Source organism: Amphimedon queenslandica, unplaced genomic scaffold, assembly GCF_000090795.2.
Source record: "Amphimedon queenslandica unplaced genomic scaffold, v1.1 AMPQUscaffold_13257, whole genome shotgun sequence".
NCBI lineage: Eukaryota > Metazoa > Porifera > Demospongiae > Haplosclerida > Niphatidae > Amphimedon > Amphimedon queenslandica.
The window spans coordinates 47,690-63,354 of NW_003546507.1; the positions used below are offsets into that span (position 1 = coordinate 47,690).

Sequence of the window (15,665 nt, forward strand, 5' to 3'; positions counted from 1 at the left end):
ATTGGTCAGATCTATGCTCCACCCACTGTTAGTCAGCAGTTTTCACTTTTGACCAAATTTGGTCAAAACTTACTCCAGATCACGTGAGCTCAACTCAAAGGCGCGGCTAGTTATTAAACTCGCGTTACTGATCTGAATGCAGACAATGTATTGGTAGATTTGTAGTTTTAAAAATTCACAAAAAATCCAATTGTGATCAGAATCCACTCAAACTTTCTACACAACATGAAAACATGTATATGCATTGGTTAACAAAGAATGCATAGATATTAGTATCAGTATCACTAGCAGTAGTAGCCACTAGTGACTCATCCCAGCAGGATACAGTGATACCTTTATTTTGTATATGTACCTACATATTAATGCTCTCAGACATTGTATTGTATGGATATTGGAGGGTTGGTAAAATGGCAACCCGCAGTGGTGCTCCTCTGGTAAAATTAATAATGGCATGTTAATGAACTTTAAGCACGAGTACTTCAAGCTTGTTTGTACATGTAAGACTTCACCATAGCAAGATGCAGCTGTAGCATAGGTTTAAATGGAGGTGCACTCTATAAAGCTGTATTATCACTGCTGTTCTATTACTATTATTATCAATAGTATTTGTGATTGATGAGGAATTGGCTACAAATGCAGTACAGATATATAAAGTTTTTAAATGCTATCAGTTGAATATATAGAATTATAGGTTATGAGGTCTAGTCATCTCCTCCGCCCACCACTTGGACTGTAGTCCGTGGCCTGTATTTCGGATTAATGTGACTCGTGGTAGGATCAACGAATAACGGATTGTCCCCACTCTATTGGGAAAGAGAGAGAGAGAAAAATTATTATACATCTACATGTACTACATCAGTTATACTGTACTCTTGTGTATATGTATAGTGGAAAGCTATTTTAGAGCACTACATGTATTACTGTACTGTTACAATTTACAGCTACATATTGCTGAGTATGCTAAAATGCAGATTTCATACTAGCACAATAGATTTGCCAAAATGATGCTTTGCCAATTTTAAAGTTATTATTATTTTTTCTTTCTTTCTTTCTCTCTCTATGCTTCTTTTTCTCTTACAGTGTTCCACAGTTCGTCCTCTTGGCTTTTCTTCCATGCCCTAAACTCTAGATATTCCTAAATAAAGTAACAATGATAATAATGACACTATAATTATATTATTTCTATCTTTCTTACAATCAGATACTTCATTGCAACCCAGAGTGCTATTACAATGATTGCCAGCAGTATGATTCCTATTGTAACCACTAGCGGAATGACAAATATTGGAAAGGCGGAGCTACAACCAGCTACAGTAAAGAAAATAAATTCATAATAGGACTTCGATGCATGAGATTTGGATCTGCATGTACTATTGTAACAGTTTTATTTTTAAAATTAATGATACATTATTAATATTTAATTTTTATTGTTTTTAATGAGTACAAATCCCTTTCTAAATTTGTTTTAATTATTAAATTAATATATGCAGAATTAGGATTTCATAGTGCACAGTATTTCTTACCACTCCAGTCGTTAATGTCACTCTGTGTCTCATCAAAAATGACCATTATATTCCTTTCGGTTCCAAGGACATAGACTCCTACTTGATACGTGACCTCACAGTTGTCCTCTGTAATGGAGCAGGTCCTTAGTTCTGGAGGAGAGGAATTAGCAAGTGAACAGCTAGTACATCATTTACAATAATTATAATTATCATTTTTTAATATTTTTAGAGCGTTAGTATAATGGTATTATTGGTATGTAGTGGACATAGAGAATAGAACAATTATTGGGTAATGTACTACTGTAGAATTAGGAATTATTATTATTATTATTATTATTATTATTATTATTATTATTATTATTATTATTATTATTATTATATTACCTTCATCAGTATTATTGTGTTCGTTAGGTGATACAATGCTCACATGATTACAGCTTGAGGGACAATTCTGCTCAATGTGACAACGGACACAGCTGGAGAGGAACGAGCAGGACCTGGCACAAACCTTAACATGTAAGAGAGAGAGAGAGAGAGAGAGAGAGAGAGAGAAAGAGAGAGAGAGAGAGAGAGAGAGAGAGAGAGAGCAAGAGAGAGAGAGAGAGAGAGAGAGAGATTTAATGTGTATAGGTTATAAGTTATTTCTTACGCTGCATTCTTCACAGTAGAGACCAAATCTAACAGAATAATCTGAACACAAGCAAGTACCACAAGTACACTGGCCTGATCCTGAACATAATTCTCCCTAAGAGAGAGAGAGAGAGGCAATAAAACAATTGATGCATATACAATATACACAACCAGTAATAGCATACTTATGTAATGTATACATGTACATACATGTACATGTATATGTACATATACATCTACCTAACATTAAATTTATCAGTGCATATGTTTATTTGATACTAGTATACTTTATTCTATTATTAATATTTTATTTTATTCTATAATTAATATTTTATTTCTTGTTCTTACTGTGTTTCTATTAGCAGGTGCAACGCATGAGTCAGTGTCACTAGTACATCCACAGTTGGCACCTGAGAAACCTTCACCACACCTACAGATACCATCACACCCACACACTCCGTGTCCGGAGCATGGTAAGACACGCCCACTTTCATGTACGCCTGACGGGCAGAGGGTGGGGTCACACTCACAAAATTGACCCTATAAAATTAATAATTAATATCATTAATTAATTAATTGCGCTGATATTTCCTTTCAAATATTATTTTAAAAAAAGACTTTTTATCATTATTTTTTACCTGGTATGTTTGTCCATTAGGTGCTCTGTTACATTCACATCTATTACAAACACAGGACCCCCTACCACTGCATATCTTTGTACTATTACTGCTTGTACTATAGGGTCCGAAAATGAATGAATTTTAATGTGTTCCAGACCCAACTTACGTGCATCCTCCTCCACCTACGGCTGTTGCTGGACACTGGCAGATTGGTCCGTTTCTAGGGATGGCAGTTGTTATGGTTACAGTGGGAACAAGGGCTTACCGGTTGCTAGGGCAGATACAAGTGGAACACTCGTAAGTTCCGATACTAGAGCACACTGGACTACTGGTAACCTGGAATTAATAATAATAATAATAATAATAATAATAATAATAATAATAATAATAATTAATAATAATTATTACATTTTCTGATACATATACATGTACTTATGCTGTTCCAATCAAGTTTGGATTTTTTACAAATTTTTCAAGTTTCTCAAAAATTGAGCCAAAGTTCTATAATAGTCTTTGCTTTTTTGCTAGTTTTAAAATGCTCATAACTCAAAAATTATTTGTCGGAATCAGCTCAAACTTTCTACATAGCATAAGAACATCAATATACATCAGAAAATGTAATAAAAAATTGGAAATTATTTAGCAAGGCATTAGAAAAAGCAAGCAAAACTTGACTATACCCTACCTGTTCCTTCTCACATCCACAAGAGCATATTCCGGACACATTAACAATGACATCACCAAACCCGATGAACTGAATATTCAATAAATGAGTCTCTCGACCAGTCAGACTCCTCTTACAATAATCTGAACTTAATTCCAAACTGACCCCATACTGGACTGTATTGGGGTGCATCACATTGGTACACGTATCACCAGATATTAGGGTGCCATTGGAACTGGAGGAAGAGAGAGGGGGAGAGAGAGAAAGAGAGAAAAGAGGTGAACATACATGTACATGTAAATTTTTATGATTCCATGATTTCAGTGTACTGTATAATGCTTTACATTCAAAGAGCAAAAACTAGATCAGTTTTCACGCATAGAGGTCTGCAAAATATTCAATCACCATTAAGGACACATTACTAACATTGCAAATCTGTGAGAATTATTTTAGCAAAAAAATTGTAAAATTAAAGTGCTGTATAGCAGTGTTTTTATAATAGCAATATTTTACAGACTTGTGTCATTATATCGGTGTTATTGATAATAATATATTTATGTATTTACCAATTATTTAAGGGCATGGCAGTCATTGTTAGCTCTGGAATGGCGTCCAGTCCATTTATGACTGGCACTATTGTGCTTGATAGTTGCTAAAAATAGAATGACGTCATATTCCAATTCTAAAAATAGTAACCCACTATATATTGGTTCCTTATTAGTTCCAATAAATTGTCAGCATTTGCAGATATTTCTCCAACGAAGGCACTCCTAATAATCTCGCTTAGTTGATTGTAGACCTCTGTAACACTCTTAGCAACTGCAAATATCGGGATGATCCTTTGATCGTTTAACATCTCAGCAATCATAGTCGAAGTGGGATAATCCTTTAATTAAGAAATGATTGTATAAACTTGCAATAAGTATACAGTGTAGCCTCTATATAATGGACACTTTAAAAGTGTCTCTGTTATACAGAGGTGTCCTTTATGTGGAGGTTATTTTATACAGTAAGGAATGTAATTGGTACACTAGGTCCTGTCCGTTAAATGGAGGTGTACACTATAGAGAGTGTCCATTAAAAGAGACTACTATACTGTATATGAAATACCTAACTATAAACATACTAATTATATTACTATTATTGTATTATGCATTCTTGTTCTGTAATATTATTAAAGTACATAGTAGTAGACTAGTCGTGTATTGCGTAGTTCATTTGTGAAGCTTCAGTTGTTGTCACTAATGTTTGGCACCAATTTCAATGGAATGAATAGTAAACATCAGAAGAATGTAATTTTATATTTCTCTCTCTCTCTCTCTCTCCCTCGTCTCCTACCACTAGTGATGCTTGATTATAGATCTTTGTTGTTGGATCTAAATGACATTTACCATCAGGTTGCTCACGCAGACCAGCTAACTATTGGAAAAAAAAAGAAAATATTACAAACATTATAAATATATAAATATACTAATATATGAATGTATTTAAATACTTTGCCGTCAAGTGCCATATGATAGTCCCCATCAGTCAGTACCAGTACTAGCCTACGAGCATCTTCGACATCTCGCCAACCAATCTCACTCTGTAACAACAACAACAACAACAACAACAACAACAACAATAATAATAATAATAATAATAATAATAAATAATAATAATAATAATAATTGTTTCTTTTTTCTTTCTATGTACAGGGTCCTCCCTTTTTGTCCCCCTTTTGCCTGTTTTGTGTCTTTCTTAGAATAATAATAATAATGAATATTCATTAGTACCTGACAGGCTGCTACTTGCAATAAAGCATCCAGCAGTGCTTCCGGTTGATCAACACTACCAGAGATTTTAGCATTAGCCAGTTCAGTCTATAAAAGAACAAGAATTATTATTATCGTTTTTATTTTTGCTTTTTTGCTTGGGTGCCATTGTTGTTGTTGTTGTTGTTGTTGTTTATTGATAATAATTTGTTTACTTTAAAGGTATCAACGTTGTCAGTTAAGTCCAGTCGATGCCTAAAGGCGTAAGTATATTCACAATCATTCTCAGCCACTGCTGGATAATCAGCAGCACAGGAGAAATTAGTACTAAAAGAAGGAGAAGGTAGAGATATTGAATTCAATGACAATGAGTGTTATAATTGGTATTAGCTGAACTAGGTGATTCATTCGTGGGGATTTAATATTATTGGTGGCTGATGGTTTTATGAATTTCACTATTTAATTTTAATGTGAGCGTTGCTCAATGATACGTGAGATAAAATTGCTGACTGTCATCCAAGAATTAATTATCACAGCCAAATAATACTCCTGCCAAGAAATAATAGTGTATTTACCTTACTATTAAAATATTATTATTATTATTATTATTATTTTTTTTTTATTTTTTTTTATACATACTTTCTGTCAATGAAAGGCGAGACTGGCTTATCAATGAATGAGCCAAAACCAATCCTAAACTCATCAGTAAGATTCTGCATCTGCCTCACTGTAAACACATAGAATGAATAGTAAATTTATCATAAAATAAAATAAAAATAGCAAATTATAATAATTATTTGTGCTTTTCTCCTTACCTAGCTCATCTGAGAACATCCTCAAGTTTTGAAGATCATCTCTCATAGTGAATGAGAGGTCCATTAGTATGTACATGTCTACTGATATTGAGCTGGGAGGAGAGACACTGATGTTAAAAGATTGAGGGAGCCCTGGCCTCAAGGAAAGGGAGACAAGCTGAGGAGTAACTGTTGGATCAGAAGAATTTAGTGTATCTTCCTTTAAAGAGACAGAGAGAGGGAGAGAGAGGGGGAGAGAGAGAACGAAAGAAAGAAAGAGAGGATAGAATTGAAGGAAAGGTGTTAAATGAATAAGAGATGTAGTTCCTTTTGTTCTATTCCTTTCATATTACCTTATCTATTGTTCCCATTGGATTAACTACATTGCTGCAGCCTCCAAGAGATGAAGAAAGCAAGTCAGCTCTTCGACATAAACCAATTGGCTCCAACTGACTATTGAACTGAGACGCCAACCGATTAAAAACACTCTATACAATAAATAAACAATTTAGCATCATTCATTAGTGATCAATTATTATAGATGAATGGTCTGCAATGCATTAGCTGTAGGAAGATATGCAATACTATAGTGATACTTACTGGGTCATTGCACCACGAACAGGAGGAATTCTTGGTTATGCAGTCAGTGCATGTAACCAAACTTTCACAATCTTTAAAGAAGAAAAAGAAAAGGAGAAGGGAGAGAGAGAGAGAGAGAGAGAAAGAGAGAGAGAGGAGTGAAAAAATAAGCAGAGAGATTAATTGTCATTCCATGTATACAATATTGAAATATTGCCTTGTCTATGTACACAAATTAGTAACATGATACTGGGTACAATCATATCTGTGGTCCAATTAGAGCAAGTACTGTCTGTGCTGTTATTAGAAGGAAAATGTATAAATAAGTGAATTAGTCTGTAATCTAATTTATGATATAGTCACCTATACTGGAGTTGTGTACAATGTCATGTTGTTGAGTAATGGTTGGATTAATGTATAGTTGTACTCTATCATAGTGGAATGCTGTCCACACATGGTGTCAACTATCAGTCATCTTGTTTGTCACAATGATACAGGATATGTGCATTAGTCTGTATGCTGGACTTACCCTGCGCTGTGGAGTGGCTTATAATGCAGAGAAGAGCTAGGAATAGTCCCCAGGAACGAGGCATGTCTATAAACAACAAAAATGTGATAATTATTATAAACTAACAATTATTATTTAAAAAATAGATATTCTTTTGGTATGTTTCAATAGCTAAGGCTTACTGGTTTTCACTTCAGCTTTTTCGTTGCTCTTTTCTTTTTGTACAGTGCTACGTAGTAAGCTCTCAGTCTAGCCTCGCTTATTCTGGTGGGAGAGAAAGGAGTGCTGCTGGTGGAATCACTGGAATGCGGAATTGCATTGGAATGAGTAGGCGCGGCAATATTCCCGGGAACAATGATCGGAATGAAGGAAGTGCCCCGCCTTTTTCGCCGGGAAATTTAAATTTTGCGTGGGTATTTTCAAATGAAGAAGGTGGAGATTTGAAATTTGAACGACCAGAGACAGTTCCATCAGTTCCATCAAACTCCCCAAAGACCCTCTCACTCTCTCTCTCCCTCCATTCATTTAATAGTAGGATGATGTCTTCGGGGGCTACCACCAATGGCGGGATCAACCCGTTCACATCAGAAGAGAGGGAGAACTTCCCCGAGTGGAGTCCTCTCTTTTCAAAGAACTCTAGTACTCCGTCAAATTTAAAAGTAATGGAGAGTTTCACAGCCCCCCTATTATTAAACGGGGTTTACATTGCGCCTGTATTTATTTAAAATCTCTATTTTTCTTTTTTTAGCAAAAGAAGACTTTCCACTGGTCGATAGATCAAATGGCGAAACTTGTTAGTTTTTTCATTAATTAGGAGGCGTCTAATTTTCCTTCTTTTTTGTAGAAACCGGTTGACATAGCAACTAGTCCTGCCTCTCTAGCTATCACCAATGTAATGAGGTATAATATTATAATTGTACGGTTTTGGTGTTATTATTATTATTATCTTAACTTCTCCTCTTGCCCCTCCTACTTTTAGCCCCCATGATAATCCTGTGGCACAGAAGAAGGCTGACGAGGTGAGAGAGAGAGAGAGGGGGAGAGGGGAAAGAGAGAGAGAGAAGAGAGGAAGGAGAAATATAATGCTCTACAAATTTGACAATTAAAGATAATTACCAACTCTTGATAAACCCTATCATTTTTAACCATATACAGCACATCAATACATTGTCTCATATTTGCTAAATTAAAAACTGGCAATCACTACATAATTTTAACAACCGATTCCCCGAAATTTAGCTCCACTCCAGAATTACCCGTTACACAGTGTTGGTTGTATTTAAACTATATTAACACATGATGTGTCATCTTTATTGCCTTGCTTTTATCTTGTTAACAATTAGTATTAATAGAGATACAAACAATTATTTCTTGAGTATTGTTATACCTTTTGAATGTCATCAGTTTAATATAAACAGAATCACAGCACACAAATTCCGCTAGTCGCTAATTAATTATGTATTGTATGTACATGTATATCATATGACATCAATCACTGATCATGTGACATCAATCAATGATCACGTGACATCAATCACTGATTATGTGATTTAAAAATAATTGTTGTTTTCTTTAGTATTTTTCTCAAAGGAACATTCTTCCTTCTCCATGGACGGGTGGAGGGAATGGTCCCATTGCTAAAGCTAAACACGTCACCTTCTCCCCATTGCCTCCCACTACCTCCTGTGAGTCTCATTAATTCATTAATTAATAGGGTCTTACCCCTCCCTCTCTCCCCCATATACAGATTACAATGATGAAGATACTAAGAAAGTTGATGGTAAGGAAAGTTTTCCAAAAGTATTATTCAAATTATTCAATTTTTAAAAGAAAAATTCACATTATTACATACACATACATAATACATACATATTTTAATGCTCATATTTATTTATTTATTTATTTATTTAATTGTTTATTTATTACTATTTTTAGCTTCTACTCAGACATGCCTTACTTTACCAGTGGATTTAGATCTAGAGAAGATATTAGGTGAGAACTATAATGCCGAAGAAACCCCACCTGCTACTATCATCATTTCCCTCCTTTAGGTCAAGAGTACTACACTGGAGAGGACAACAGCTTCACTCTTCGAAGGAAACTCTTTGGTCACCCTCAGAGAGAGAGCGAGAGCAGTCAAACGTCACGAGACAACTCTTACATAGAACCAAAAACTCATGACACACAGTAAGCCTCGTTGTGGTGGGTGTGGTTACCACGCCCATTTTAGGTTATCATCGACACCCCTTCGCTCCTCGCCGCTCTCCCCAGCCGTCTTCATTACAAAATTATCGTCTGAAGGTGCAACTCCTCCTCCTCTATCCTCGTCCTTTCTAGAAAAAGGTTCTTCCCCACTTCTTTCTCCGATTAAAAGCGGCGATGGTCTTCAGTTATCTCCTATAATGACTGATAAGAGAAATGGGAGTGGTCTTTCGTCTGCCCCACCTATCTCTCCGCCTTTATCTCCAATTCTTTCTTCTGCAACCGCTACTTGTACTAGTGGTGGTGCCGATACAGCTGGTGATAGTGTGGGTGTGGCTCTTAATAATGAATTAAACGGCTCATATACTTGTAGTACAGCCGATGAAGGCAACGATGAATCATCTCCTATAGTGCAGTCTAAACTAAGTACGTAGGTATATCCTATATCTTAATGTATTATACATGTACAAGTACAGTTTGTGCTACCGTAATTTTATTATTTTGCAAGTTAATATTTTTTAGCTTTTGTATAAATTTCATTGATTACAATTTTTATTATTAAATTTTAATATGACTGGGTCCTAATTCTTTCCTTCAGTTAAAAGACGTGTCATGTCCCCTAGAGGCAGTCCTGTCTATAAACAGCAGTGTATCTACCATAGTCCAGCCTCCCCTGATGTACCCCTCTTACCCCCGGCCACTGATCCCCTCGTTCCCCCCTCTCTCCTCCATCTCTCGGACCTCCAATCGGAAAATGACGACAGTGCGGTTTTTCCCTCCTCCTCCTCTACTTCCCTACCTCACAGCACTTGTTCGACATATTTTAAAAACCTCGCACTTGAAGAGACTGTCGATAGAGTTCTTACATCAGGTGTATCCTCATCTTGGCAGCCAAATATACACTCGACGATGCTGGAGGGTGCTAAGGGTGGGGTTGCCCCACCTATTTTTAATTCCGTGTCCGGTACAATCGATTCTGGTGTGGGGGTTTCAGATATGTCCGTTCCTGCTAGGACCACGCCTGTAACTTCCGCTGGTTCTTCTCCTGTTCCTCCTCTTCCTCATTCTCTTTTACCGTCTCGTCTTAAGTTGTCTTCGGTGATGGCCACACCCACTGGTCGCTATGAGAAATCTCCATTTGCTCCTGAGCTAGTCAGGAAGAAGAATTATTTCAAAGCAAAGTTGAATTTTAAAAGTATGTACCTACATTTTCTGATACATATTGATGTCCTTATGCTGTGTAGAAAGTTTGAGCTGATTCTGACCTCAATTTTTCAAGTTATGTTCATTTTAAGAAAACGCCAAAATTCTAAACAATACCCAAGGCTATAGCCCATGGTTTTTTCCAAAAAATGGCTCCGAAATCACCCCAAATTTTTATTACATTTTTTGATACTTATTGATGTCCTTATGCTGTATAGAAAGTTTGAGCTGATTCCGACCTCAATTTTTTAAGTTACAACCATTTTAAGGAAACGCCAAAATTCTAAACAATACCCAAGGCTATAGCCCATGGTTTTTTCCAAAAAATGACTAAAAAATGACCCCCCATTTTTATTACATTTTAAAATACATATTGATGTCCTTGTGCTGTGTAGAAAGTTTGAGTTGATTCCGACTTCAATTTTTCAAGTTACGGCCATTTTAAGAAAACGCCCAAAATTTGAAAAATACCCAAGGCTATAGCCCATGGTTTTTTCCAAAAAAATGACTAAAAAATGACCCCCAATTTTTATTACATTTTTTGATACATATTAAAGTCTCCATGCTGTGTAGCAAGTTTGAGCTGATTTTGACAAGAAATTGTTGAGTTATGACCATTTTAAAAATAGGCCAGTTTTGAAAAATACCCAAGGCTATAGCCCATGGTTTTTTTCCAAAAAATGACTAAAAAATGACCCCCAATTTTATTACATTTTTGATACATATTGATGTCCTTATGCTCTGCAGAAAGTATGAACTGAATAATTTATTATCCAGCTGCACTTTGCGATCAAATTTAAATGTCTCATTTAATCTTAGGTCCTGTGAAACAGGTCCCAATGAGGACTCCTTTACATGAACACAATTTGTCTCTGTCTCCTTGTTTGTGATGTGTGGGCGTGGCTAACTCCTCCCCCTAACTACTCTCTATTTGTTGTTCTGTTTTGCATCTCACAAAGAAAAGTATATTATTATCAAAGTGCACAAATACTTATTTATTAGTAATTTTTACTACTTTAAAAAAATTAACTTATTCATAGATTGATAGACCATGTGTTTAGAGTATGCGGAGATATACTGAAATGCGAATTTTTAACCCTTTATCTTATCCATTAGTTTAAGTATGAAGGCATGTGTTGCCTAGTGAGTACATTTCTCGTTAAACTGAGCTCTTTATATAGAGCAGTGATGGTATAACTGACACTAAGCACACACACACACATACTGCTTGATGATTTAATATATTTATTTTCCTTATAAGAGTCAAACTGAGATAATTGTGAGAGAGAAGCAGACTATGTCCTTTTTCAGTCATAAACTCAACAGTTCAGTTGTTTATGATCCTCCTATTTCTCAGTTTGGCTATGCTTGTTAACTTTCAATGAAAGCAGTCAGTCAGTCTGTACCATCAAATGTATCAACGTGTCTTTTACTAAATATAACATACACTCATAAAATTTTGGTATGTGGTATATATTTAAAAGGTATATATCTCTTTACAAGGTAATTGTAGTCTTGCTTGTGTAGGGAATATTTTTCTAAGGAATAGAATTATATTCTCAGAATTAGCTGTAAGTTCCCTGAAAAAGAGCATAGCTTTGCTGTTGTCATAAACGATGCACTCTATTGATCAAGCACTTTATCTCTAATTGTTGTAAATCACCTGCTAGTGATAGTTATCTGATTCTATCTATATATGTGTCTATCTACGGCTTCTACGCTACCACCCACCCACGCAGTTTCTCATTGACCGATAAAGGTTTATACACAATTTATATAGACTTCCTGTTGCTTCGCTGCCGACTAAGAGCCAATACTTCTAACAAGCTCAGTAGTCCTGATCTATCATGGTCTATGCTGATTAGACATTCCTTATTTTAGCAAGCTTCCTTGTTTGTTGTCTAAGACATAATGGCTGATGATCCTGCTAGCTATGCTAGCTTCCAGACTGTATTCCTTCCCCCCCTTTAATTCAAGTCATGACTGCTAATTGCTTTAAGCTGGCCCTACTGTATGCTTAGTCCTGTATTGTCTTTAACTAAGAAGGTATTATAGTATTTCTAGTTGTCACTATTATTACTCATAATATTTATAGTTCTGTGTAATATAATAGCACATTTCTGCTATAGTCTTGACCATAAAAGGTAGCGACAGGTATGTATCATTAATGAATAATTGATTGGTGCCAGTACTAGCTATATTGCACAACCTTCCATTCTCTTATATTTTATTAACAACTCCATATTGTTAATGTAACTGCTACTTAAAATGGTAAGTGTTAAACTGTCTTCTAATAAGAACTGAAGAAGAAGTAGCTCGGTATACAGCTACAGGATACAGCAAGAAAGAAATACTTGAGATAAAAGATATCAGTCCTTAGTTATGGCAGCACTAAAGCCTATTATTAAGAAGGTCCAGATTCACCTGCAACTGGGTGGTTCGTTGAACAATGGTCCTGCAAAAGCTAAGGAACTTTATGATGAGCTGACAAAGCTGAAGCCATTTCTTTTCCATAGCAACATTAGTACAGGTAATAAGAATGTGAGCTAATTATTATTAGTTCTGAGAATATAATACATCATTGTATTGATAGCAGAAACCTTTATGGCTAGCTTTATAATGAGGACACCTTTATAATGAGGACATTTTGTGATGTCCCAATTGATACAAGCCTATACAAAAGTACCTCTGAAATGAGGACACTTCTGTATTAAGGATAGGTAGTGTGGGCCCAATGGTGTCCTTAATAAAGAGGCTACACTGTACATGTATTAAGGACAGGTAGTTTGGGCCCAATGGTGTCCTTAGTAAAGAGGCTACACTGTACATGTATTAAGGACAGGTAGTGTGGGCCCAATGGTGTCCTTAATAAAGAGGCTACACTGTACATGTATTAAGGACAGGTAGTGTGGGCATATCTTTAATAAAGAGACTATACTTGCATGTACTTGCGAGTGCTCTGTTGTACTTTCACCCACTCATTCATAAAGTTACACTAGTCTATTACTACTTTAGTCAATTTTCTTATCTGCTGAGTGTATAAAGAGTGATCTAGCGTGGAATTCACAATTATTAAATATCGTTTGTATAGATGCATTACAAAGTCTATCATGGGACGGAGTTAGGGAGGCACATGAGCCAAAGACGGTCCTCTGGCTTCAAGACGAATGCATTGACAAGTAAATAAAAAGCTGTATAGTCTACCCTGCATGACTTGATTTCCTGCTCTCTATTACATTGTTGTGTTTAGTCTGTACTGATATCATTAGACCCATGCTTCCAATTCCTTTTAGTTTGTGTATACTTACATGTGGCTACACAAATTATGTTTGATTAACCTCTTGTCATCTAATTTCTTTCCATGTTTGTTACTAATTATCAATTGAACTCTTTAATCTTTTTCCCCTTTCTTTCGCTCTCTCTCACCCATCCTCTCTCATCGTGTAGGTTTTACATTCTCCTTCGCGGTTCTATCTCGGTCTATCTTGATCCCGAGTCTGATCTGAGTCTCAGTGATACGTCCGCTGCTGCATCACTAGCAGTAGCAGCTGCCACTTCTGGAGGCAGTTCTAGTGCAAAACCACTGAAAACGGCAGCCAGTAAAAAGAGGCTTAGAGGATACGGGACTGAAATAGACGTGATAAAACCTGGGCAATGTTTTGGCGAGCTTTGTTGTCTCTCTCCGTCCGATCTCAATAAATCCCCTTTCACCTTCGTGACCAACCAATACACAGAAGTCCTTCTTGTGCACAAAATAACATTCCAGCAGCTACTGCAAGACTATTTCATATCTTCACTGATTGAGAAAGCATCCTTCTTAATATCGCGCTACCCCATGATCCATTCTTGGGAGATACAGTACCTTTCTTGTCTTTGCAGCGTCATAAGAGAAAAGAAATATTCACTCGGGGAAGTGGTTGCTACTCAAGGCTCTCCAGTATCTTGCATTTATCTCGTAAAGGAAGGTTTGCTTAAGCTGAGTTTGAACACTGATCGGGTTAACTTATCCGAGATTACTTCTAAAATCCATCCACCGATGGGTCTGGTGGCGCAAATACTTAAACTGGAGACCAAGCCAAATCATTCTAAGAAACCCAAGGTGGTTCCTCGCAAGCGGAAAGAGAAACGAGACTATCAAGGAGAGAAAGAGGCTGTTCTGAGACGCTATCGAATAAAGCAACCAAACCTATTGAGGGAGACCCCTATATGTGTATTAACCAATGGAGGGATTGTGAATGGGATAGAGTCAATGTGCGATTTGAAGTACCAATTGTTCACACTGCATGCAGAGAGCAGCAATCTGGTACTCTACTGCATAAATATAGCTCATTTCAACATGCTCTTTCGGTCTCTCTGCTCTGAAGAGCTCATAGCACATCTACTCCAGCACGTCCGTCATTGGAGCGAGAGGTTTCAAGACTTGCAGCTGTTTGAGTACCTCCAGCTTTTGTTTGAGCAGCAACTGAGTGAATTGGAAAGAGAGAGGCTCATGAGAGATGATGAGCGTGACGCTACCCAGCACTCTCATCGCCAACCCTCACATAATCCAGAGGCTCTACCAAGGCTAATAAAAGATTTCATCTGTCGCTGACCTGTACATGTAGCTTTTAAAGAATAAATGAATAGTTCTCTATAACTTTAATTACAATTTTAGATCATAGCATTAAATTTGTTTGTGTGTATTAATTAAGAATTATTGAATTGTCCTGTTAGCAGCTGCAAATTTGAATTAGGTAGACTCTATGGGAAATGGGAGTGTCATCATCATTCGCTCATTAGCTATAGACCTCTTTGGGTGAGAATGAATTACGTCAAAGAATGATATACGGCAAGGGGCGTGACTGAGCCTGGCCATAGATTGTATTACTAATACAATCTATGGCCTGGCTGACTCTGAAATAATTTTCGTGGACGGCAACTTTCTATGGAGTATGAATGGGCTAATGCAGAAAGCAAGCTCTATTAAAGAATATGCTTCATATTGCACCAAATCTCTTTTAGGAGATGCTTAGCAGTGACCATTCTTTCCTCCAACCAGCTTTTGTAGCTTGAAAAAGCTCCATGCCAACGAAAAGAGTCAGTTTTGCCTTTCTTCGTTCATCCTCCATTGAATCTTGCCGTCCAAAATGGCGGCCAATTATCACCGTAGGTGGATACCGTAATGGACAGTAATAATATTCATAGGCCACCGTCAATCTCACCTGAA

The 15,665-nt window shown here is 36.5% G+C and overlaps 4 protein-coding genes across 4 annotated transcripts; 3 read left to right on the plus strand and 1 right to left on the minus strand.

Moving 5' to 3' along the window:
* Positions 1–588: 588 nt before the first annotated feature.
* Positions 589–7,346, minus strand: LOC100636291 (integrin beta-6-like). The gene is made up of 23 exons (XM_003388374.3): positions 7,237–7,346; positions 7,076–7,141; positions 6,568–6,638; positions 6,321–6,455; positions 5,989–6,187; positions 5,813–5,900; positions 5,389–5,500; positions 5,195–5,281; positions 4,915–5,004; positions 4,758–4,838; positions 4,120–4,305; positions 3,986–4,071; positions 3,441–3,654; positions 3,021–3,091; positions 2,922–2,975; positions 2,774–2,870; positions 2,484–2,675; positions 2,155–2,250; positions 1,890–2,013; positions 1,524–1,655; positions 1,196–1,308; positions 1,079–1,135; positions 589–803 (listed from the first exon to the last, which is right to left on the minus strand). Exons 2-23 carry the CDS (start codon positions 7,137–7,139, stop codon positions 702–704), a joined length of 2,451 nt encoding a protein of 816 aa, XP_003388422.1. The 5' UTR covers positions 7,140–7,141; positions 7,237–7,346; the 3' UTR covers positions 589–701.
* Positions 7,347–7,473: 127 nt separating this feature from the next.
* LOC105313641 (protein aurora borealis-like) lies at positions 7,474–9,860 on the plus strand. The gene is made up of 9 exons (XM_019999566.1): positions 7,474–7,713; positions 7,803–7,847; positions 7,899–7,954; positions 8,034–8,073; positions 8,631–8,739; positions 8,802–8,834; positions 8,990–9,046; positions 9,106–9,241; positions 9,285–9,860. Exons 1-9 carry the CDS (start codon positions 7,591–7,593, stop codon positions 9,688–9,690), a joined length of 1,005 nt encoding a protein of 334 aa, XP_019855125.1. The 5' UTR covers positions 7,474–7,590; the 3' UTR covers positions 9,691–9,860.
* LOC109584008 (uncharacterized) lies at positions 9,860–11,662 on the plus strand. The gene is made up of 2 exons (XM_019999567.1): positions 9,860–10,451; positions 11,279–11,662. The coding sequence occupies exons 1-2, from the start codon at positions 9,869–9,871 to the stop codon at positions 11,347–11,349; spliced, it is 654 nt and encodes a 217-aa protein (XP_019855126.1). The 5' UTR covers positions 9,860–9,868; the 3' UTR covers positions 11,350–11,662.
* Positions 11,663–12,212: 550 nt separating this feature from the next.
* Positions 12,213–15,188, plus strand: LOC100635909 (uncharacterized). Its single transcript, XM_003388371.3, has 4 exons — positions 12,213–12,505; positions 12,555–12,989; positions 13,551–13,638; positions 13,907–15,188. Exons 2-4 carry the CDS (start codon positions 12,842–12,844, stop codon positions 15,048–15,050), a joined length of 1,380 nt encoding a protein of 459 aa, XP_003388419.1. The 5' UTR covers positions 12,213–12,505; positions 12,555–12,841; the 3' UTR covers positions 15,051–15,188.
* Positions 15,189–15,665: the final 477 nt, after the last annotated feature.